The sequence below is a fragment of the Podarcis pityusensis genome (assembly GCF_964106645.2).
Source record: "Podarcis pityusensis genome assembly, chromosome: 1".
Lineage (NCBI taxonomy): Eukaryota > Metazoa > Chordata > Lepidosauria > Squamata > Lacertidae > Podarcis > Podarcis pityusensis.
Window position 1 is genome coordinate 70,654,642 of NC_138028.1, and position 25,997 is coordinate 70,680,638.

Sequence of the window (25,997 nt, forward strand, 5' to 3'; positions counted from 1 at the left end):
GCTGCCTGAACTACTGTACGAATCAGCCTGAAGCTTTCTAGAATTGTTGAGATCCAATTCCCCCCCCCCACCTGATTTAGGCCTGCGAGCACCAAAAGGTTCCAAGTTGCTTCTTTTCTTTAGAAAACTTTTGAGTTGCACTGAAGCCTGTAGCAAATTAGCCTTGAAAATACCCACTTATTGCAAGTTCGTTTTCTGTGTTCTGGAGAGTGAGTGCATTTAAAAGTTTGAATCCAAAATTGATTTTGAAGTACCCTAATCTAAAATAACCCTGATGTTAGCAATGTGTCTCTAACTCCTGCTAGACTCTAGCTTTCTGGTTCAGTGCATTGGCACACAGTTACCTGAGGCAGTGAAATTGAGACTTGCCGAGAGAATCGGACTGTTCTAAAAAGATTGGAAGGTGCTTAGAATGCCTTATTTTATTAGTTTGGTAAGTCCAGTTCCCTTCAGCACTCAAAAATCCAACAAACACTAAAGGAACTTAACAGCCGTGGAATAAAGTGATGGGTCCTCTGAAGGATCTGTAATTGCCTTACTGCACAATTCTACTACAACATGTTGACTCAGAAGTAAGTCCCATTGAATTCACTGGAGCTTACTCCTAGGTAAATGGCTATAGAACTGCATATTTAAAGGCAGTAAGCGAGGCTAGGGATAAATGGACCTAAAAATTGCTTCATTTGGGCAGAGCAAAGGTCTTTCTGGTCTCCAGTTCTGTCTTTGGCCACATATCAGGAGTGTCCATTTCTGTGTCTGGCCTTATATAAGAAGTGAGGAACTGTGAGCCCTCCAGATGTTGCTGAACTACAACTTCCATCATTCCTGATCATTGGACAAGCTGGCAGGGGCTGATAGCAGTTGAGTCCAAAACATCTGGAAGGCCACAAGTTCCCCATTCTTGCCTTATATTATGGAAAGCTCTTTAGGAGGCCATGCCATGCTGTTTTGATAGTATGCCACATTGGATTGGACTGTCTCAGTCTAATCCATTGAGGCCCCATTTGACTCGTGGCTGATATCCAAATATCCACTTAATTTATCACCCACCCACCCACCTTTCAATGGCTATCATCACATGTTATGATAATAACTTTTATAAACAAGTTATGTGTTGTATAAAAGGGGTTTGGGGGGGCGCTGAATCTACACACAATCAGAAAATCCTTTTGCAACAAGAGAAAGTAAACAGTGGCACCCCCCTGACCAAAATATGTTTACATTTGGACAAGTTTGCAGTTGAAACCCAATAGCACAGGATGGTAAAAAAATAATAACCACATGGATCTTAAATAACTGTAAAAGGCGCTGCATTCAAACTGGTCAGATAGAATTGTAAGGTGATGCACAAACAGGACAAAAAAAGGCACTTTTTATGTATGCTGATTGGGTATGAATTGGTTGAAGCACTCGGGAAAGAGATTTTGGAGTCATAGAGAGCTCACTAAACACACCAGCTCAGCGTAGAGCAGCAGCGAAAAGGGCAATTTAAAACTGGGAATACTTAGGAAAGGAGGTGAAAATAAAACAGCAAGTATCACTGCAGCCTCCGTATTCATTGCAGATTTGCATTTAAGGTCACATCGCATTTGGCCCAAAGTCAGATGATTTCTTCAAACAGGAAGAAAAGAGAACGGCTTGGATCATAAGTACAAATCACTTCTCTTGGTGTGAGGGGGTCCCTAATCCCCCTCCAGCTGAACCACCAAGAGTTACTCTGGGAGAGATGCAGGATTGTGCAATGGGAAGGGTGAGTCAGGAAAACTCCATTCAGAACGCAGAACTCTGCTTGCATTCCACTGAATCCGAGCCTGTGCATTGAGCTTCTCAGAAGACAGTGGTGCTGGGGCTGAAGAAGATGGCTGCAGTTCAGTGGTAGAGCACATGGTTCACATGCAAAAGGACCCAGCTTCCATCCATTGTGTCTTCAGGTAGGACTAAGAATCTCTCCATGTCTTTAACCCCAGAGAGCGGCTCACAGTCAGTGTTGACAATAGTGAGCTACATGGACCAATGGCTTGACTCAGTAGAAGGCCGCTTCCTATACTCCTAAGGTGTTAAGCAGTGGGGAACACTCAGGAACTTTTTCTCCTCCTTTGAATGTTGCCTGCATTTGCAAATAAATTGTTGCGTGGATGCCACCTTGCGAAGCCTGGGCAGCCCAGTGGAATATTCAAAGTGCTGGATTCCATCTTCCCATACTTAAAAATGCTCTTGTAAACACATCCCCCTGGTTTGAGGTGCATGTTAAAGTAACTGGAAGTTTGAAATGCCTCTAAGTTAATGGGATCTCCAGAACCAAATGTGTCAAAATCTGCTCTAGTCATGATCTGTGTTTTAGTCTCTGACTTCAGGGTAGGCTAAATGAAGATGCTGAAAGGATTTTGCCTAAGGGCTGTGTTTAAGTAGAAGGTGCCCTTGGGGCCAGCACTTTAGGTATTCACAACTACTTTCAGAACCATTTTTTCCTGCTTTCCTTGTAGTGGAGGGTGAAAGGGATATCTGCTTCCGAGTGGATAAAATATTCGGGGAGTGGCTAAATTTGGAGCACTCGTTATGGGATTTAGCAGGTCTGGGTGAAACAAGCATGCCTTATGTGGCAGCCTCTTACAGGAGTAGTCCAGTGTAGGAATATTTTTATATTTATGTTCAAGGATTTATGTTTCACCTTTGAAAACACAGTTTTCCTAAGGTGGTCTACTGTTAGTAAAAAAAATTTTTTAAATCACACTGAAATGTGAAATATTGGAACTAAAAGAGCAGCGTAAAAGAACAGCACCCCAAAATACAGCCAGCAATATCACCATTTTTAAGAACAATCTAAAGCAAAGGCCAGTAACAATTTAAAGTCTGACGCCCTTTAATCAAAGGCAAATTGAAATAAAAAGGTATTGAAGTCTGCCTACATGAAAACAGGAAGGGAGCCAAATGGCACCTCTTGTAGGAAGATGTTCCACAGATATGGACCCACCACCAAAAAGGCCTCGACTCTTGTGACTGCCAATCTGATTGTTGGACCTGCAAGCAGGGGCTGAATTTAAGACCTGGGCAGGTTAACCTGGCACAGGCAGATATTCAGTTAACATTCTCCAGGACCATATAGGGCTTTAAGGATCAATGCCCAGCACTTTAAATTGGGCTTGGCAATGAGAGATGGAAAAGGAATGAGAATGGTGAAAAAAGGAGTGGGAAAGGCTACCTGTAGTGGAGGTATTTAGATCCCAGAGTGGTGGTTGTGCATTGAGTCTGATCCTACATCAGAAACAATAGTTGAGAGAGAGGAAATAAGCACTTATTATTTATTTTATTACCTCATATCCCACACCTCTTCCATCATGGAAGATGTGGTTCCAAGGTGGTCACCCATCCAAGCGTTGACCAGACACAAACCTCTTTAGCTCTAAAATGGAAGTTGGCCTCATGCGCCTTTAGACCACTCCCTGTGACGTATTGTTTCTATTGTTTTCCCCCTTTGACACACACTGCGTGTTGTAGTCATACAGCAAAACAGAAGCTACGTTTGGAAATATTAACACTTCCTGCATATAAAGTGAAAGAGAATTGATCACTGTTTTTGTTTGCAAAACTTGACTTTAAAACAAAATGGTGACCCCTCTACATCAAGCTATCTTCGTATGGAGCCTTGGAAGCTCTGCCACGACGGCACAATTTTCTTGCATAATGGAGAAATATACCACTTTTGATATTTAGACTGCTGAGTAGAAAATGGCTTTACTCCCATAACCTTTGGGTTGTTCTCCCCTGCTTTCACTCGACAAAATTCTAGCCTGCTTTATTTTTGAGTCTGCAAACTGATTATATATTGTAAAAGATCAGTGTTTTCATGGGTGAATAGTAATTACCAAGTAATGGCTTAAAACATTTCCTGAAGGAACATAAAGCTGTTTTTTAAAAGTCAAGAGTACATTAAAAGGATTACCGTGTAGATTTGATTTTTAGATAACACTAAAATGGATCCCAAATGGACTTATGAAAAAGGATGTTATCTCTTTAATGGAAAGTGCATGGTCTGACAGCTCAGCATGCAAATGGTCTGTAGTTATTCCTGCAAAGAACTGGGTGGGGAGGGAGGCTGTTCGTTCTTTCAGCTGGAGAGGAAAAGTTTTTTTTTAAAAAAAATCTCTTCAAACTTTTAATAGAAAATGTTTTGGTTCTGCTGTTATTTGTAAAGGTATAAAGAGGCTAAGTGTGGAAGGGAGCAGCATCTTTTTGAATCGTCGGAGGTCTGTATTTCATGACCTACATTTCATGATGCATGAATTGAATAAACTAGGAAGTCCATTAATACAGACTTCAAAGGGGTTGTCATTCACCTTTTCTGATACAGAGGAAGTGTAAATGACTCTACAACCATTAGATATTGTATGGGGCACATCTTGAAAAGCTGAATAATAAAAAAAAGGTCAGATCCACATAAGTCTCTAGGCCTTTTCAGAAGTTGCAAGGTTTAAACTGTGTTTACCATGTGTGCTGGACCACGGTGCTTCTATTCAGACACTGTCACCTTGAGTAGCAAAGTCCGGACACACTTGCAAACCTTCCTGTGGTCAAAAACTCTGATTCCAGAACATCCCCAATTTTGGGGGTGGGCTTGTAAGTTAGTTCATGTGAACCCACGTACAGGTCCCCTTGGTGGAAGGGGCAGGACTGGTGCACACAGGCCCATGCTGCAAATCCAGTTATAATGTTGTAATTTCTGAATAGGATAAGCAGGTTTTAGACAAATATATTTCAAGGCTTTCTTTTAGATCCTCAGGCTGTATGTGGAGCAGTTCAGTAATAGTGTGAAATATCGTGCAATGACCAGATTTCTTCCAAACGGATTTGGCTTTTCTCCATTCTTCCGCCTCTTCCCAAACCTACATTGTTACCTGCAACAATGAAAGTGTTATACCGTTTTTTCACAAAAAGCACCAAAACCTGCAGGTCTGAGGGCAGTGATGTGCTGATGACCTGAAGATACGGGGGGGGGGGGGCATCTGTGGGAAGAGACTTCCTCTCATGCCCTCCCATTATTTTGGGCTCCAAAAGTCTTCAGAAATGTCTGTAGTCCTGTAAAAGCTTGAGGCTGGAGAGTTGTCATTTGACTGCATTAGTGCTCCTGTGACAGACTGGTTTAATCTTTGTACACAGAAGAGAACATCAGATGGCCATTTGGCAGTGAATGCTGAAATTCTATTAAGGTTGTGGGGAGGTAGAGCCTGATACACACTGTGTGTGAGTGTGTGTTTTGCAGGAAAGGGGAAAAATGTCTTCCTTGCAGTGATAGACCTTTTTAACTTCAGAACAACTTTAAACAACTTTAAGTGTGTTAAAAAATTAAGAAAGACAAGATACCTGGAAAGCATGGGTGGATTTACAAACAATAGCTGAAGAGTCAGCTGAAGAATATCATAAAGGTCTAATCCCAAAAGCTATAACTTCATGGAGATTTGGGGTGGGGGTGGGGATACAGTTAAGCAATATTCTTGTATGTGATACAGTGATTGCAATGGATTCAAATAATCAAAGTTTATAACTTCTTAAACGGTTATACAAAGATGACTGTCATGAAATAACATTTTAAGTTCCAAATCAATGTCAGGCATGATGAACAAAATTTCTTCCTCTTTTGGAAGGATGCAGGCTAAAGGGCCCCTGACAGTTAAGTCCAGTCGCGAATGACTCTGGGGTTGCGGCGCTCATCTCGCTTTACTGGCCGAGGGAGCTGACGTTTGTCCGCAGACAGTTTTTCCGGGTCATGTGGCCAGCATGACTAAGCCGCTTCTGGCGAAACCAGAGCAGTGCACGGAAACACCGTTTACCTTCCTGCCAGAGCGGTACATATTTATCTACTTGCACTTTGACGCACTTTCGAACTGTTAGGTTGGCAGGAACTGGGACCGAACAATGGGAGCTCACCCCGTCATGGGGATTCGAACCACTGACCTTCCGATTGGCAAGCCCTAGGCTCAGTGGTTTAGACCACAGTGCCACAATGCCTATTTCAGCAGTCACCTTATTCATTCGACTTCATGGTGACTTCAGCAGTCACCTTATTCATTCGACTATAATACACTGTCAGCTCTGGTGAAGAGTCCTAACCCTGGGAGCAAGCTTTGTTAAGACTGGACCACAGCTGGCTATCTTTTAATGGACTGGAACCAGACTTAGTCAAGCTTTTAGTAATGAATCTACTTTAATCTCAAGAAAGGCCGTCTCTGCACCATGCATTTAAAGCACTGGGATACCACTTTAACAGCCATGAGTTCCCCCAAAGAATCCTGGGAACTGTAGTATCAAAGGCTACTGAGAGTTGTTAGGAGGCCTCTGTTCCTGTCACAGAACTACAATTCCCAGAGCTCTTTGGTAAGAAGGATTGATTGTTAAACCACTCTAGGAATTGTAACTCTGTGACAGGAATAGGGGTCGCCTAACAACTCTCAGATCCCTTAACAAACTACAGTTTCCAGGATTCATTGAGAGAAGCCATAACTGCTAGCGGAATAATAGTGCTTTAAATGTGTAGTGCAGCTGTGGCCTAAGTCTGGTTGCAGCCCAGTGTTAGGTCTTCAGTGTATTCCATTCTACCCATTGCATTATTTGCAATCACACACACACACACACACACACACACACACACAAAACTCTGCATACCAAAGACTATGTGACCTTAATTTTCTTTACACATGGGAGCTATAATGATAATTTGGTTCTAATTCTGTTTGATCCCGATCCATGAGTGATCAGAGTAATGCCTTCCAGGATCTTCTAATAAGAACACACTCCGTTTTCTTGTTTGGGAAACAGATTCTGTAAGAACAAGACAGTGCTAATGCCTTACATTATTGTCACATGAACCTGTCTTTATGTGGAACCAGAGCCCACCCATCTGTGGTCCAGTCTGCCATGGTGGGGGCTGTCCAAGGTATCCAGCAAGGGATTTTTGTTCTAGCACTGCTACCTTGAAATCCTTTTAACTGGCAGTGGCAAAGGGTTGAGCCTGGATCATTCTGTATGCATAGTATTTGCTGCATTGCTGAGCTATGGCCCATCTCATAAGGAAATGTTTCTTTGAAATTCAGAGTGAATATGTTGCATACTTTTACGGAAATCCTTGCAGGACGCTGGCATTAAAAATTGAATCAGATTTGGATGTTTTGCTCCTTGATGATTTGTATACCAATAAATGTGCTTTTGCAAATACAGTGGTACCTCGGGTTACATACGCTTCTGGTTATATACGCTTCAGGTTACAGACTCCGCTAACCCAGAAATAGTGCTTCAGGTTAAGAACTTTGCTTCAGGTTGAGAACAGAAATCGTTCTCTGGCGGTGCGGCGGCAGCGGGAGGCCCCATTAGCTAAAGTGGTGCTTCAGGTTAAGAACAGTTTCAGGTTAAGTACAGACCTCCGGAACGAATTAAGTACTTAATCCGAGGTACTACTGTATATATATATATTATGAGAGTCTGCCAACAATAAGACAATTTTGCTTATAGACTGGACTATAATGTATTATTATTATTATTATTATTATTATTATTATTATTATTATTGCCAGAAGATGAGCAGTTGCTTCTGTTTGTGCAGTGTGGCGAGTCTGACATTTTACAACCATTGGAGACAACTTTGAAATGCTGCTTCTTTATTGTGTTGACCAAAGTTAATGAGATTACTTTGCCATTCATTTAATTTTGCCAGACTCCTAGATGCCAGTCTTTTACTGGAATGAGGTGGCTCAACTATAAATGCTGGAATTAAACCTTTTTAAAGCTTGTGCTCTCAAATGCCATGCTGTGTCTTCCCAGTCTCTGACCTCAAACCATAAATTGCTTTAAAGGTGCAGCCGTTACAGAGCCTGACTCCGTTCTTATACATGTTTCTTTGATTCACCCAGTACTTTTTAATTCACAGGAGCATAACTTGAGAAGAATGGGACTGAAGAGTGCTTCACATTCCAAAATGTCAACAATAATGAATGAGCAGTCAGGTTTTCTCAAGTGAAAGGTAGGGAGATTTCCTGGGAAACTAGGATTTCTCCCTGATAACTCCTGAAGCGTGCCGTAAAAAAGATCTAAATTAACTAATAAACATTCACACTTTATAATGTGGGTGCCCTTTGCGGGATCACGCGTGGTGCTACAGTTCCCATGGAACTTTCTAGTAGAGAGGGGGCTGGCTTGCCTCTCAGTGTTATTATTTGGAGGTTCACGCCCAGCCTCAGTAATCGAGTTTCTTGCTGGGAGGCGGGACCAGCCCCATTTATAAATAGGGGGTGTAACTGATGGTAACCAGGCAGTCAGCTCTGGAGATTCACCCTCCCTACCTGCCCTTGCAGGTTAACTTTTTCTTCATGTTTCGCGGGTGCTGCTACGGTCTTTGATTGGTTGCTGTTAAAGGATCAGGAAGAAATTTTCCTGCAATGGCAGGTTTGGTCTTCTCCACAGCAATTCATCACAACTTTGGTGGTAATGGCCTTGGCTGGAATCTTTTAGTCTTTTTCCCCCTGTAATGTGTGTGTGTGTGAAGTGGTGACTCACTCCCCTGCGGTGGCGATTCCACGGTCCCCTCTTAAAGGGGTTATATAATGGGTGTCACTGGCCATACACTGAAAGGTTGTCAGTGAACTACCCTGCATGAGGGGTTATGGACTGGGCTGCCTGCTATACTTACATCTCGCAGAGCACCCCCATATCCCATTTACCCTGATGTGCCCCAGTTTCCCCGGCTGGGGGGCTGTGAGGGATACACGCCCAAGGCCTAAGCCAAGGTCTTCCTACATTTGGAAGTTTAATAAAGTTGTGGCCTAATTTTAATTCCATAACGTCGTCAGAGTCTTTATTCCTTTCTTATGATCCCTGGGGGCTGGGGCTGTTATGCCTGGTCACGCAATAAACCACACACCACAGAAATTGGGGCATAGACCAACTGGATCTGCATAGGGCACTCTGCATGCACAGTTGTATGTATCCCCCTTCTCAGTATGATGTTAAACTTGCTCCTGGTTCCAAAGCTCCAGCTAGTGCAAAATGCTGTGCCCAGGATATCTTAAGGGCCACCTCATCTCTTGTATCCCTGACCAGTCGCTGAGATCTTGGGGCAAGTCTCTGTTGGTGCTCTCCCGTGTCTCAAGAGGCACGGCTTATAACTGTGTGTACCTGTGGAACTCTCTCCCACCTGAGATTTGACAGGCACTCCCCTTTGATGAACTTCAGGTTCATGACAAAGTCACATTCTAGTGGGCATTTTAGGGTAGCGTACTGGCTACTGTTTCATTTTATGTGATTTTTTTTATCGTTTTACTTGCCATACGGTTTGTTTTTAGGCACACCACTTTAAAATGCCAACGATTCAGTGGTATGTAAATGCCTTTAAATAAATAAATACTTCAATAAAGAAACAAAACTCCCTACATATTGCCTAGCAAGCTTTTCCCCCCAAGGGCTGATGAACTTCTGGGAAGCAGTTTCCAATGTGTATATGAGCAATTGGAATGGGGAGGGGGGTAGGACAGGAGGAGAGCTAAGTACATATTGAAAGCACTTTTGCCACACATTACTAAAAAGTCTTTTTGATTGCCGGCCATAACTTCGGTTCTTAAGAAGTGCGAAGTTATTCTGTCTGAATAAGTAGAATGCCAGTGAGACGGTGGGTGTAATTGTGTTTCAAGACTGGGTTTTTATTTGTTTATTTTTTTAACTCCGGTACTTAGTGCGATCTTGGATGCTTCACAAAGAGTAGAAAACTGTGGTGTCTAAGCTGAGGGAATGCCTATGATATATTAATACTGCAGGGGGAGAGAGAGATGGTTAGCGCTTAGTGGAAGCACTTATTTCTGAGACATGCTCACTCACTGCCACTTCCGGGTCTCTTTGAATGAGTCTTCATAAAAATCTCCTCAGCACATGCACAGGCCGTATCTGTGTGTGAACCGCTTAGGTTGACTAGTGCAGCTGCTACAAAATCAGACAGCAAACCAGGGGGAGCGCTCCTGAAGAGCAGGGAAGCATACCCAGAAAACCAGGGGGGCAGGGACTCCCGAGGCCCTTGCTTTGAAGACCAGAGCAACATGCCCGCAAGGCATTTTGGGCTCCCAGTGAGAAGCTAAAATCTGAAAGCCATATTCACACATGGCCTTTGGTGGGGATCGTGGTTGCATTCCTCACATTGCACGTTGACATCTGCACATTGAAAGCCATGCTGTTTTGATTATGTAGCAATTAAGTTAAACCTTTAGTTTCCCAGTGATTAGCAATTAAAGGAGCAGGGAAGAATGTTTTCCCTGATATAAGGAAGGAAATGTTCGAGTGCGTCTCTGTACCTCAGTGCTAGAATTGCTGCACAGCTGTAAGGTTTGGTAGCAAAGCTTGACAGTGGATGGTTTTGTTCCGTTCCAGCGTATTCGCCGTTTCAGAAATATTTCCTCCCCACAAAGCCCAAATTTCATTCCAAAGCATGAATTCCAAAGCTTAGCATGGATTTTCTTTTCCTTTGCTAAATACAGCTTGCTCTTCAACGTTCCCACTTGCAACCTACAAAGGTCCACAGTGGAAATCCAGACTTGACACTTGAACCCTGGCCTGTGGTTAATCAAGGGAGTTTGTTTATAATGGGATTCAACCATTTCAAATGGGTAATAGTTGGGAAAAAATGGAAGTTATGTAACTCCCCTTTCCTCCCATTTCAGTGCTGTTGCTTATTGTCTACTATGCAATCATTTAAGTACCAGGAGTCTGTTTTTTTAGTCTTCGTTTTCTTCACAAGATCTTCTAAAGAATTACCTCGCAAACCCACGCTTTTGTGCAATGAACTGTGTGATGAGATATGGGTGGTAAAGCACGCGAAAAGTGCTCTAGAAACGACAAGCAATAATTATTGTCTCTATCTTTGAAGCAACAATGAATGAAGCATTTGCTCCCTGATTTTAGGTGCGGGTGTAGTAGGGAGGGAATCTTGAGATACATTTGAGTAGAAAAAAGAAAAAAAAGAGTGGCTATTAGGATTCACATACAAGTCTTGGGGGTGGAAACTGCTCCAACTTGAGTTGCAGCCGGAAAGAGTTAAAGCCATCTGCCCGAAAGCATTGTGTAAAACACACACAATGTTGGGGAAATAAGCCAATTATGTGTGCTTCACAGGAGGTGGGGGACTGACCTTTGTGTATAATTAGTTCTTTTATTTAAAGCAAAGATTTTGAATAGAATAACTAATTAGCTGTCATAACTGGCAAATTGAAGATTTTGGCCGGATCCCCTTATGGGATGTGGGAGGCCGTCTTTTCCCACACAGAATATTCGCACGCTTCTTTAATTAGGCCTGCTTTTAGTTCTGCGCGGTGGTAATGAGGAAGCCAGTTTGCCGCACTCGATGGAGCCCCTTCTAACAAGGCATAAAATACAGGTGGAACTAAACTGCCTTCAGCTACTGTTGCTTTAATGTGAAGCATTCCCCTTCCCCAACCCCCCTTTTTTATTAAAAAAAAATCCACGTTGATTGTGAGGTGATTGAGAGCGACTGAGATTGTGGCGATCTCGACAGCGGGCTCAACTCTGGACTCGTTCCTATAAAACACAAGAAGGCAGGGAAGCCTCGAGGCGTCTTTCATTAGCCAGCAGTCCCACATTACTCTTTCACAGACCAATTAACCTTTAGAGTTGCATTAAAGAAATGAGATGGTGAATTTCCATGCTTTTCAGATAGCAGCAGCAAACCTTTTCCAGAGCAGACGACACTGGGGTGTTTGTGCTTGACGTCTAGGGAATCTGTGTGGCTGTGCAGTGCAGGCAAGCAACCCTTCCTGCGTCTGCTCTAAGTCTCAGGCATGTTTTTGGCCTCGTGCAATGGAAGGGACATGCAAATGGTTTTACCTTTTCAAGGCCACCTCAAAAAGCCAATTTAAAATAAAGTTGGGTGCTAGTGGCGTGACTCAAACAGAACGCTCTTGCCATGGAAGGCCTAGGCTGATTAAAGCCAGTTTGTCATTCTTTGAACGGCGGTAAAGTCTAGCTTATCCAGTACAATAACAGCCTGTTTAGACACCCTCGTAAATTTCAGTATGACCAGAGGTGGTGTCCATAATTTTTTTAATGTACGCTGAAGCCGTGAGCGCTCCAAACAGGTTTTGTTTTTTGTTTTTACCAGCAGCGAGTCTATTAAACTGAAAGGACAAGGGGAGGAAAGGGGACTGGTCACCAAAAATAGAAAAAGTTCATCCACTGATCTTAAGAAAAAGGTGCCCCAGCCTGCTGGCATTTGTGTTGGTGTGTGTATGAAACAGGAACCTGGAAACCAGCCTTCTTCCTCAATCAACATTTTCTGTGTAACACGTCTTGATCACATATTTAAACAAGCAAGTATCAGTTTGTTGCTGCAAATACGTAGTTTCATTTCTAGTATTACCTTATTCTCTCCGTGTGGAATTGTACCTCTGGCAGGCTGTTTATTTCTTTTTGATAAAACACCACATAACACGTAACAGCATGCAATAAACTTTTCCCTCACCTTCCTTTCCGGGCTTATGGCTTTGGATGACTGCTGAAGGTGGAAGGAATCGAAATCTTCCGATTCCAACCAAAGACGAGGCTTTTGAATGCGTATGTTATGGAGGACAGTTATGTGCAGGGCAGATCTCAAACTGGTTTAGCAGTCTTCCCTTGCCCTGGGGAATCTTGGCAGTGCAGTGCTTTCATTCCTAGAGAAAGGGATGTGGGGAGACCACGTCTGTGCCAAAACGCCATCTTCTGATCTGAAAACCCTTCACTCCTGAAGACTGGGGATTCTTTACCATTACCCACTGGTCAATGACATGCAGCCTACGTTTTATTCATTTATTTTTGAATCACTTCCTATGATACATCTTGAAGTGATGTACAATGTAACACAAAACACTGAATATATTAAAAAATTACATATATAAAAGCATGACTGGAGGTCAAAAAGTATTTTCCCTAGCTGCCTGAGATCATATAGTAGGCTTCTGCTGTTTTATGTTTGTGGCATTAAAGTCAGAAAGGAGTTGCTTTCAGGTGCTTTCCAGAATAGTAGTTTTATTTGCCCTTTGTACAGAAACAGAACAACAACAACAAACCATCAGCAATAGCCCATTCAAACCCTGCAGGACTCATTTCTGAGAAGGCCAGTGTGGAACTGGAAATTCCAGTCTTGGGTAGCCATGATGCAAATTGAAACCAGTTGCTTTTCTTTCTGGATTAGTTAATCCAGATCAGTATCCCTCTGGAGCTGTCCAGTGCCAAGAGCTGGCCCCTAACAGATTACTGTAAGGAAATGTGTCTCTTCACAGAAAAAAGGTTGCCCAACCCTATTCACCTATGGCACAAATTAATTCCTGAGCACTCTATTTGCATATGGGTAGGGGTCTCTTACAGAAATGTCTGTAAAAGTTTCAGAATGATAATTATCAGAATAATAATTAAACTGCTCTAAAATTAATACGATATAGGTGGGCCCTCACTGTATCTAACTTGCAAGGACTGTGGTGATCACCAAGCTACTGGAAATGGAGAGATGACTGCAGCCTTTATATTTCCATGCTGAATATTTCTGTTTCTTGCCAGGGGCTGCTTTAAATGCTAACAACATTCTGAACTTGAAAGCACTTCCATGTTGGAATGAGCATCCACCTTATTTCTATTGATACACCGCCCACGCATAAGGCAGTGCAAAACAGTATATACAAATAAAACATAAGATACCATAAAACAATATAAAATAATCATAAGGATGATTAGCTCATCCTGAAATTTTTTTTAACAACCGAATAGGCCTATAGCATTTCTTTTAAGGATTCAGCAGATAGAATCATAGAATTGTAGAGTTGGAATAGATCCAAAGGGTCATTCTAGTCCAATCCTCTACAATGTAGGAATCACAGCTAAATAATCCATGATAGATGACCATCCAACCTCTGTTTAAAAACCTCCAATGAAGGAGACACTACCTTCTGAGTCAGTCTGTTCTACTGTCGAACAGTCATTGCCATCAGAAAGTTAGAACCTTACACTTGTCCCTACTGAATTTCATTTTGTCAGCTTGGGCCCAGTTCTCCAATCTGCTAAGAACAACTTGAATTCTTTGAGATATTAGCTTCCCCTCCCAGTTTGGTGTTATTTGCAAATTTGATGAGCATCCCCTCTGCTCCTTCATCCAAGACATTAATAAATATGTTGAACCACAGGCCCATCACAGGACCCTGCAGCACTCCACTTGTCACTGTTTCTGAGATAATGAGTGAGCACTCATTGGCTTCAGTCAGTCAACAAGCAACAAATCCACCTAACAGTAACATTGTCTAGCCCACATTTTACCAGATTTGTTCCACAAGAATATCATGGGGGACTTTGTCAAAATCCTTACTGAAATCAAGACCCGTTACATCCCACAGCATTCCCCTGATCCACCAAACTTGTAACTCTTTCAAAAAATAAGAAATAAGATGAGTCTGGCATCATTTGTTTTTGAGAAACCAATCCTGGCTTTTAATAATCATAGCATCCTTTTCTAAGTACTCACAGACTGTTTAATTATCTGTCTAGGATCTTTCCTGGTATAGATGTCAAACTGACTGGCCCATAGTTGTATGGTCCTCATTCCCTACCTTTTCGAAGATTCCCTCTGTCTGAGCATTAGCGAGGATGACTGCTAAATCTCTGCTAGAAGAGTATTCCACAGTATGGGAATGGTGACACTGAGTGTCCAACTTCTAGCGGAAGCAGGACAAATTTTTGAGCCATGTGTAGTGACAGATGCACTTTGCTGTGTACAACATATACATGGCGAGAAGCTCCCATTAGCTGCAGCTTCTCACCTGTGGATACACACAGCATGCACACATGACTCATTATTGCACATGTGATGACATATATGCAGATTACGGGCAGTCGTTTCCCTGTGGAAATTCTGTGGCATTGGAGCAGCCCTCAAAAAGAATAAGCACAGTGGTTTTACCTGCTCTGAGCCATGTCTCCAGAGGCGTAGGACTGGAAAGTTACAAGGCCACAGAGACAACGTTTGCTTGTTATTTGCCACAGAAATCCGCAGTGATGAATGCCGGCAGTTTTGAAATTTGTTTCTCAGTGCCCTTCCCACATCAACCAGTTGCCAGCTAATTACAGCCCCAACTTTTCTACATCTCTATTTGTTCCATCTCCAGGTTGGTTCGGGTGTCAGGGAGAAAAGCATTCCAGACCAAAATGTAATTTCAAAAAACTGAACCCGACTGGCATGGGTTGACCTTGCTCGTTATTATCTGAGTGGGAATAGCGGCTTTGAACATCATATGATCTCTGAAACGGTTGCTTTTTTTCATTAGAAAACCCCCTGCTGAAAACTGACCAAATGTGTCTGTGTGTGTGTTTTATCTTGCAAAGATAACTGCAAAAAAAGAGAGAGATCTTTTTCACGAATAACTAGAAGGGAGAAGAAGAAAAATCAGAAAGTGTCCCTCTTTTACCTGTCTCATAAGCCTTTCTGAAGACCATTGTGTCTCTAAAATGGATAGTAAAGAATCCGAATTGTTTTTGTCTGCTAGGTATGTTGGAGGCAAGAAACCTGCCTATGACCAATTTCCACATTCCTAAAAGTATTTCCTTCTCTTGTTCTAATTCAGCTTTTTATCATTTGTTCTAAAAGGAGACTTTTATGGATTGGAGGGGGGAGGAAGTGAAGGTACATGCCAGTCACAATTTTATAGAAAAAGTCATGGTTAAGGTGTGACATATCCCAAGGGTAAAACTACGGCTATTTTATGTCCACTCACATTTATGCATGTTGGAAATTCTCCGCTGTCTGACGTTAAGGCACTTGTGTGTGTAGGAAGGGAAACTAAACAACTGTAGTCACAGCCTTAACCTAGTTTAATGCCATCCATAACTTGTGTTTCTGGACTCACAGGGCCATGGGCTGAATGCAGCCTTCTCACTTTCTCTAGCTGATCTCCTCCGCAGCCCCTCCACACCCTCCTTGAGGTTTTTTACCTGGCTTGAATTTGTCCATGAATTCTGTTCAAGCCATTTGCTTCTCTGGGTAGAGAAGAGAGAGAGAGTGTGTAGTGATGGTGCTTTGCTTCTCCCAGACCTTTATTTAATTAGCCAATTAATGGTCTTTTAAACTGGGGGGGGGGGGTATTGTTTTTGTTTGTTACTATATTGTGCATTTCTGTGTTTTTATATTGTGCACCACCCTGTGATCCTCAGATGAAGGGCAGTATATTATTATTATGATTATTATTATTATTATTATTATTATTTCTCAAGAAGTTACAGGCTAACATTATCTGGTGGCACCATACTGAAGGTGGAGGGAATGGTAATGCATTCCCAGCCTAAATGCCACCCACCTGCCCCCATCGAAAAATGAAAGGCTACTATGGATTCTTCCATTTTTATTTTTAAAGAGAGGAATGAAGCTCGATGAGACTTTTCTTATGCCTGAGTGCTGGTGAAGTCGTGCTGATGCCTTCTCTGTGGGCCTCCTTCTGTCAAATGCCTGCACCATTAATATATATTTATTTGTACTCCACATTTTTCCCTGACAGGACTCAAGGCAGCTTACAGATAAAAACAAGAATTGCTAAAAACACACAATTAAAACGCAATTAAACATTAATAAAATGAAAACTGTATACATATATTTAAAAAATTGCAATAAAAACAGTATGGCACCAGCCCTTTCATTAAAAGCAGTCAATTTCCAAAAGTGTGTTGGAACAAGAGGTTGTTCACTTACTGATGAAGGACAAGAAGGAGGGAGCAAGTCTACCTTCTCCAGGGATGGAGTTCCAGAGTCTGGTAACAGCACTGAGAAGGCCCTCAATAATACTATACCCAGACTAGGAAAGATCCCCTCATGCCCTTTGACATAACATTTCAGCCTATATGAACTTCAGTAGCAGCTCAACACAACACGGGTGGCAACTTGTATTGGGTGCATGACTGTCATCCCGGCAACTATTTTCTCTTTTCCTTTCTAGCTAATGAAACCAAATATTTCCACTAAAGCTTCTGTTTTGAAAACGGATCTCGCTCCCCTGCATGCAATTCGTTGACATTTTGAAATGAGATTTTATTCCAGATTTGGAAGAAATTGCCAAAATGCTGATTCACTTGACAGGAGTCAAGAAGCCCTCCCAAAACGTCTCTCAAACTGGGTGAGGAGGGGGTGGGATGATTTGTATAATGAAGCCTTTCAGGATGTTGAAATTAGACAGCCTGTTACTGTATCTCTCAAAGAGTTGGCTCAACGCTTACTGCATTTCCCCCACCCCAAACAGAAAAGGTGTCAAAAATTTAGATTCTGAGGGGGAGGGGGACAAATCTATTCTGGTAAAAGTAACAAAAGGTGAACAAAATTTGGAAGTGAAACCCAAGATCTTCTGTGGGTGAGCAACTTCTCTCTTAGCCTAGCAGATACCTTTGAGTAGGGTGCCCAGTACAAAAGGGGACAAGGCTAGTGTACCTTTAAAAAGTTGTGTTTGTTTGAAGAGAGATTTTCAGTAGGTATATCTTGCATTACAAAGCTACAGCTGCTGAAATCCTCTCTTCCAAACAACTGCCCTGCCGCAGGTGGGCTCCCAAGGAAGTGGGCTGTGATTGTGGTACCTCTTCGCATAGTAGCAGATATAGGTGCTGTAGTCGTGTTCAGGTGAGGCAGAGGTCAAGCCAGAAATCTGGATACTGGCTGGAGGGAAGATGTGGCTTCAAAAAGTTTCCCCCGAGTACCTTCTGCTGCCTTCTGAAGGCCGGTGGATCAGTTCTGTTGGTGACCCTCTGCCCTTGAAATGTTTCTGCCTTGCTCTGCAGACATTGTCTGCTATGCCATGCAAATGGCAGGGGCTGCCCCAGAAATCTTTGGAAGCATCTGCAAAGCCGTGTCTTCTGTTCAGGAGAGACAAGGAGAGGGAGGCATCCTCAAGATCAGTGTGTGTGTTTGAGAAATGTAACAGTTGTGAGGGTGCTGCCCTGACCTTTCAAAACAGGTGAGATAAAAATCTAGCCCATAAATAAAAGTCACCACATGCTCCGGAGTCGTCATACTGAGTGCTTTCTTACTCCTACCCCACAGATTTTGGCGCCACTGGGAGGCAATTGATCACTGCAAGATGCTGCCAAGACAAAATATGACTGAATTACACCTCCCATTTGGGGTGTACAGCAACCCTGTTTGTTTCGTTTTGTAATGGATGGCTGCACTCTTAGCTTTGGAGAAATGCTAAGTATCTCACTCCACTCCGAACAAAAATCCCAATCCCTATATGGGTCTGTGCTTACTGGGTTTTATTTATTGAACTGGATTTCAATGTCATAAAGTCTGATACAAAGTGGCCCGTGTTAGTTATACCTTGGGTTCAACTGTGAGAAGTAAGAAAGCATTTGTTCCTTTACATGGACACTTCTTGGGTCAATAGTTTTGGAGTGTCTTGTGCCAGCTTTGGCCCTCAGCTGTCCATGTAGCGGTTCTGGTGGTAACTGATGCAACCTATAAGAGGCAGACAATTTTCTTTGTCCGGTCTCAAGTCCTGTCTCAGCATTTTCCACTTCACTGTTGGTCTCATATGGAGGGAGTCTTAGAATTGGAAGACACCCAGTAGGCCGTCTAATTGAAGACCATACTCTGTGGGAAATGGGCTGTTGGTTTTATTAGCCAAACTAAAATTATTGAATATCACGGTAAATGCAGCAATGCAGCTGCAAATGGACTCCTGAGTCCTTTCCAAAGCAGATTTAATTGAAAATAACTCCTATTGATTTCACTGGAACTTTTAAGCTAATTTACTTGGGATCATGCCTAAATATACATGGACAAAGTCATCCATAAGCAGACAATGGCTGTACAGTTAGAGGGTAGACTGATGAACTCAGTAAAGGGAAAGTTGGATTCAGCTCCCCATACAGCCTTGGAGTTGACCGGGTGGTCATGAGGCAATATGTTTCAGTCCAATCTGTACATTCATTCCTATGTCTGTTCTGTCCCATTTGCACATTAATACGTACACGTGTAAGCTTTTAAAAAAGAACAGTCTGCATCAAAGTATGTATTTGTGAAGTACTGCCACAAAAGACACATTTCTAAACTTAATATTTACTCAAAACTATGTGTATTCAAACATAGTTTATCTGAAAATACGGACTTCTTATAATTATTATTATTATAAAAGCTTTTCATTTACAAAAAAGAAATACCATTGATAAAACACAACAGCACTCAGTAAAAATAAATAATTGTCCGTAAAATACGATCAAGCAAGAGCATTACCGGTCAGGTAATGGCTGGGTAAATGCATTTTTTGTAGCACAAGAACTACATCGGGGGGAGAGTGAAATCTGAAGGATAGCTACACTCTGTCCCACACCTTACTTTGGAAGCTGTGGATCAGGTCAGTTCATCGGAAGAATTTGCAAAGGACAAATTCTCCAAACCTCTCTAGATCCTGTGTGCAACTCTGACCTCCTTAGCGGAAGAGTAGGATACACACAGTTGACAAATAAATAATAACAGGGAGCTACCCAGGGGAGATCTTGTGTAATGCCTATGCATGCATCCATATATTCCGAGTCACAGACATATTTTGAGTGGCACTATTGATTGTGTGCCGTCTTTTGAGAACATGGTTGTATTTTTCCTTAGTAATATGAGTTTGGTAGGCTGTTTTTTTTTTTAAAAAAAAGTCAAAAGTTGCTGGCATTAACACTGAAAGTGGATTTTTGTGACTCCAGCAGGCTCAGTGAAGAGGGCTCTTTTTAAGTCTCAAGGGTTTTTGAACATTACTTGACCTGTCTCCATAGTACTGAGGCCATTTTTGATAACGAATGGATCAATACCTCCCTGTTTGTCTTGAAGTGTCTTAAGTGCTGTTGTTGTCCGCTTGCAGTTCTGACAAAGCAATTATTACTGTAAGAGTGGCGGTTTTTATGTGTTGAGCATTTGCTACCCTCAGGTCACCCTTGCTTTTAAGGAAAGCATAAAATGTCACTTGCCATAGCGGGATTAACTAGAACCACTATGGTTAAGGGTCTGTTAATAATTCCATAATATATCCTGCTTTGGTCTGAAAACTACTTCAACTTGGCAAGAGAGTTTTTCCTTTGACTATCCTACTAGCGACCATTTCATTCTCTCCTCATCTCAGGCCAAATAAGTGCGTTGGGGTTGAGTTTGTTTTTAGTGCAAGGAAACAAGCATTTCTAATAGGGATATTGATGGTTCCTAAATATTCAGGAGTAGGAGCAAAGACATTTGCTACCAGGGACAAGAGAAGAAATTATTATTTTCTAAGAAACAAAACACAAACCCTGGAAATCCTCACACACAGTTGGCTAACTTATTTACTCTGCTATAATTGGGGTATAGTTATATATGGATCCACTGCAACCAGAATTTGACAGTGCTGTTTGCTTTCTTCTTTGTACCTCGTGTGTATGTAATGGGACCTTTTGGGATCACCCCAAGAATAAAAGAATAGTATTCAGAATGGGTATCATTATTGTTATTACTATTATTTATTAAATTTGTATACAGTGGTACCTCGGGTTACATACACTTCAGGTTACAGACTCCGCTAACCCAGAAATAGTACCTCGGGTTAAGAACTTTGCTTCAGGATGAGAACAGAAATCGTGCTCTGGCGGCGTGGTGGCAGCAGGAGGCCCCATTAGCTAAAGTGGTGCTTCAGGTTAAGAACAGTTTCAGGTTAAGAACAGACGTCCAGAACAAATTAAGTACTTAACCCGAGGTACCACTGTACTGCCTTTAGTCCGAAGATCACCGGGTGGTTCACAGCATAAAAATACAAAATGAGAACACAAAATGCATAAAACAAACAAACAAACAAACCAAAGAGAAACACATTTAAAATGCCAAAGAATATTTAATCAGCCAAAGGATTGGTTATAGAGAAACGTTTTTGCCTGACACCTAAAGATGCATAATGAAGACACCAGGCAGGCCTCCCTGGGGGGAGCATTCCACAAACGGGGAGCCACTGCAGAAAAGGCCCGTTCTTGTACAATGCCCATGTGATACCTTTTCTCGTGACATGCTGAGAGGCATACTACTTGATCACTACATTCGGAAGCAGCTTCAGGTATTGACCAAGGTCCAGCAATTGACCTTGATGGTTGAAGCTCCAGGGAAGCATCTAGGATTAGCATGCCAGTCAATTGACCAGATATTGTCAGCTGGCCACCTGTTACTTGACTGTGGCCAAACATTGTCAGATGCTTGAAGAATTCGCCTCCAGCCTCCTTAGCATAACTCCTTTCAGTAGCAGCCCTGGGTGAAGCTGCCCAGCTGCCCACTCCCCAATACTTGTGTTGACTCCAGCTACCTGGACAGGCTGTGCAGCCCCAGCCACCCCAGCCTCGTCCAGGTAAGGTACAACAACACCGACATCATCCAGAAAGTGGCTCAGTGGCCCTGCCTCAGCTTATGGGCCACTGTTGCTGCCTTTCAGCTTCTCACTGCAGCTTTTCCTTCTCTGGCCAATGAAGGGGGCCAGGCTGGTGTTCTCCTCGCAATGATGTTTATCTTGAGAGGCAAAAGGTGCAACATCTCAGCAGCTCTTGGATCCCTGATCAATGGGAGAGGCTACTTATCTCTTTTTCCTTGTTCTATTTTATTTTGACGTTTTTTCAAAAAGTTGCAACAAGTTGATCATACCAATCATGTCGTGTCTGCATAAAGCCTATCTTCTGAAATGGTTCCCCCCCCCCTCCCTTAATGAAGCTTTTTGATCAGAATCGCTGGAGTAGTTCTGGAAGTCAGGCAGAAGACTCAGTAGAGGTAGCAGAGAGGTTAACCTCAACTAGGTGGGCAACCTGCGGACATCTGGATGTCTGTCCTTGGACTCCAGGTCCCATCATCCATGACTGTTGGACGTGCTGGCTGAGACTGATGGAAGTTGGAGCTCAACAACATTTGGAAAGCCGCAAGTTGCCCACCCTTGACGTAAGCAAAATCCATGGTGTCAAGCCAGTTTGATTATGGGGGCAAATTATGGCCATATCCCTGCAACTAATCATGCTGCTCAGAGCAAAAAAACGGGACTCAGATTGTCTGTTCACTTAGTGGACAACCGGCTAGAAAACACCAAGAACCTGCCAACATTCTGTACAGGGGATTTCCTCCGAGAGCTAGCAGGAACCTGCTCAGTAACGTTACCTGTAACATCCTCATGGGTGTGCTTTGTTGTTCATAGGTGTGCCAATGTTATCCGTCCAGCCGAAAGGGAAGCAAAAGGGCTGCGCTGGCTGCAACCGGAAGATTAAGGACCGATACCTTTTGAAGGCCTTGGATAAGTACTGGCATGAAGATTGTCTAAAGTGCGCCTGCTGCGACTGTCGCCTGGGAGAGGTTGGATCAACACTTTACACAAAGGCAAATCTCATTCTCTGCCGCAGAGATTACCTGAGGTAAGTTAGGTTTTATGCCACACCTGCTTATAAGCATCTCACTCAATAAACTGCTTTCTTTTTCTTCCTGCCAGGGGTGCTTAAGACGTACCTCTATTGTTTGTTAACTTTATTTCCTTTTGGAAAATCTGTGGCGTACCTGTACAAAGAAGACCAACCCCCACAAAACAAACCTGTGTCAGCTTCTCGGGAAGAATAACTTTGGTGGGGTGCTTTTTGTTGGAACCATAGTACAGGAGGAAAGGGTTATACTTGCCCCCCCCCCCCAAAAAAAAACCCCAAACTGCTATTTAAATATCAAAAGACACATGAAATGCAATCACACCCTAAGTTTCTTAGTTAATTTTCTATTCTGATGTACCTTCAAAGGAAATTATGCTTAGATTTTTAGCAGTGAAGTACAATAGAAAGCCTATTGGACCTTATTTCTCTCTCATTTCTTTTGGCCAAAGTTGCTAGGGTTTGGGGAAATGAATTGGGATTGCAAATGTTCCCTCCTTTGCCCTTCTTTTGCCCCAAATTGCATAAGTACTGAGCAACCAAAGGGGATCCCTCAGTTATTTGAATGCAGAATCTCCCATGATCCTGAGAAACCGTCAAAAGATGGTTTTTCTCCCAGGGTAAGGAGGAGAATTCCCACGCTCAAAAAACAATATGATCTCCCCCTTCATTGCTTACTTTTTCCTGCAGTGAGGAGAGTAAAAGTAAAAAAAGTGCATAAGCTTTACTCATAATTTAGTAACAATTGAGATACAATCAGTTTCCTGTGAAATTCAGCAACAAAAATACTATGGGCTTGATACTCAGATAATACAAATAGAAATAAAGAGCTAATATATATATATATATATATATATATATATATATATATATATATATACTCAAATGGGTATAGGCTGCCTGTGGTCCTTCAGATGTTGGATTTTGTGCACCAGGAACTTAAAACTTCGTGGCCTGTGAAATAATGGAAATAATGGAAGCTGTGGTCTAGCAATATACGGGGCACCATGTCTTCCCAATCCCTGTGCTATAGGCAGGGCATTTTTTTCAGCCGGAACTTGTCATAACTCAACTCCAGCACCTCTCAGGTGAGCACCATTGCCATTCTAAGAGAATGAGGGAGATGTTCATGGTGAGTTCCAGCTCCTCTTTTTCTAGAAAAATAGCACAGGCTGTATGAAACATTCATAGTATCATGAAATAAAGGAAATGTATGCATGCCTTACAATGGTTTTACCTTGCTTCCAGATACGGGCTGAATAATAACGTAGCTCTTGTAAATGGTCCTACCTGACACCACTTTCCAAATTCCAAAACTGCCATTTTCCACCTCAGCAGCGATTGTGTGGACCAAGCCTATACAAAGTGTGTGGATAAACTTTTGCTGAATATGTTTTATATGCATTGAATCATTCTTAGCCCCGTTGTGTGGATTAGGTGGGCTTGAATGGTTCCTTCAGCTTTCTCGCGGGGCTCAATAAATTTGTTAAAATGATGCTGTATCCATGTAGGATAACAGAGGTGGGTTTTTTTAAAAAAAGCATATGGCAGAAAAGCTTTCAAATACCATTTGAAAAGTATCCCTGGCACTTAGTGCACTGCAACAGGGCATTGGTCCCTGGCACAGAGGCCTGCCGTGCTGTAGCTGAAGAGGCATCATCCTGTGTAGGGCAAGTGGAACGGGACTGTCCCGCTCAGGCCCTCTTGCCATTTCAAATGCATTAGCACACGTACACACGCCATTCCCTTTACTCCTACAAAATGCCAGCATCGCTTTGTACCAGAGCTCTGGGATTTGGGACCTCTCTGTCCTTTCAGGTGGCACGCAAGGGACTGCAGGCGGAATCGGCTATTAGCTGTCATGCCAGCATAGGCGAAAGTGAGGGAAGGTGGCCTGGTTCCAGCTCCAGTTCAAAGGCATAAATGGGTAGCACTCAAGACTGGGGGATTCTGCAGATGACTTGCTTATTGAGCATCTGTCCTGATTTGCTTGCACAAAGCTTACGCAGAGGTTAGACCACGTCCAGTCTTTACCGAGCAGTCGTTCTCCCTTGTTTGCACAGTGATTATACACCTTTCTGTTGATCATTAGTTCTGCTCACACTTTCCAGCGCATTTCCTGTCACTTTCCTAACCATAAAAAAAATCTATTTTTTCTTAAATAGATTTGTTTCTCCATGGCGACAGAGTCCTTTAACCCACTTTAATTGAGCAAACTTACCTTACTGGAATCCCTCCTGCAAAATACTGACACTCTGGAGGTGTGACCCCCTGTTAGCTTGTATCTTTTGCATCATCACCTTGGCCCTCGGTATCAAGACTAGGGCTGCAAATGTTCTTGACTCTTTCCAGAGAGAAATCATCACCACAGATTTGGAGGGGAAATGCAGCCTTGGCACACTAAAATGTCCACTCCCCCTCATTTTAAATCAGCCCTCAGAAAGGTCTCAAAATCTTAAAGGTAAAGAGACCCCCTGACCATTAGGTCCAGTCATGGCCAACTCTGGGGTTGCGGCGCTCATCTCGCTTTATTGGCCGAGGGAGCCAGCATACAGCTTCCAGGTCATGTGGCCACCATGACTAAGCTGCTTCTGGCGAACCAGAGCAGCGCACGGAAACGCCGTTTACCTTCCCGCTGGAGTGGTACCTATTTATCTACTTGCACTTTGACGTGCTTTTGAACTGCTAGGTTGGCAGGAGCTGGGACCGAGCAACAGAATCTCACCCCGTCACAGGGATTCGAACCGCCGACCTTCTGATCGGCAAGTCCTAGGCTCTGATGTTTAAGCCATAGCGCCACCTGCGTCCCTCTCAAAATCTTACCTTTGGGTATAATTAGAATCATAGCAATGTATGGAATTAAAATCTTGTTTGTTTGTTTGCTTGCTTGCTTGCTTGCTTGCTTTATTAGATTTCTTACCTGGCCTGTACCATAAGGTTCCAGAACGGATTACAGCAGTAAAATATACATTTATAAAACAAATAAAACAGAGCCGTAAAAATGTAAAAACAGTTCAATACATAAAAGAGTTTAAAACAATGTCACATCTAATAACAATGCAAACATTTGAAAGCAATTCCATATATATAAAAACAGTTTAAAAATACTTCCAGTACAGATGCAATCTGGGAAAAGGATTCATCCATCAAAGGCTTGTTGAACACTCCACCCTGTGGAAGGCTAGCGTCTTCTCAATAGACAAATGTAAACCGTTTCTGGTCCACAAATCAGTCCCTTGGTACCTGTACCACACTGGCTCTCATCTTCTGGCATCTTTGTCTGTTTTTTGTTTGTTTGTTTGTTTTAATGTAACATTAGCATCCTACCTTTCCTCCAAGAAGCTTAAGGAGACGTATATGTTTATTCTCCTTCCCATTTCCTCCCTTGCAACAACCCTGTAGGCTGAGGAATGGGGACTTTCCTAAGGTCACCCAGTGAGCTTCATGGTTGGGTAGGGGACTGAACACTGGTTTCCCAGGTCCCAGCCCATCACTTCTAACCACTACACCACATTGGCTCGCAATGAAGAAGGCACTGGCGTTTCAGGAAAGTAGAGGGCATCAACCGTGAG

At 42.6% G+C, this 25,997-nt stretch overlaps 1 protein-coding gene across 6 annotated transcripts in view; it reads left to right on the forward strand.

Moving 5' to 3' along the window:
* The window catches only part of LMO1 (LIM domain only 1), a 101,693-nt gene that overhangs the window by 48,526 nt on the left and 27,170 nt on the right, over positions 1–25,997 (forward strand). For all 6 annotated transcript variants that reach the window (XM_080975361.1, XM_080975360.1, XM_080975357.1 and 3 more), the window contains exon 2: positions 22,212–22,425. In XM_080975361.1, the coding sequence (XP_080831487.1) occupies positions 22,212–22,425 (214 nt within the window). The remainder of the gene's footprint in view (positions 1–22,211; positions 22,426–25,997) is intronic.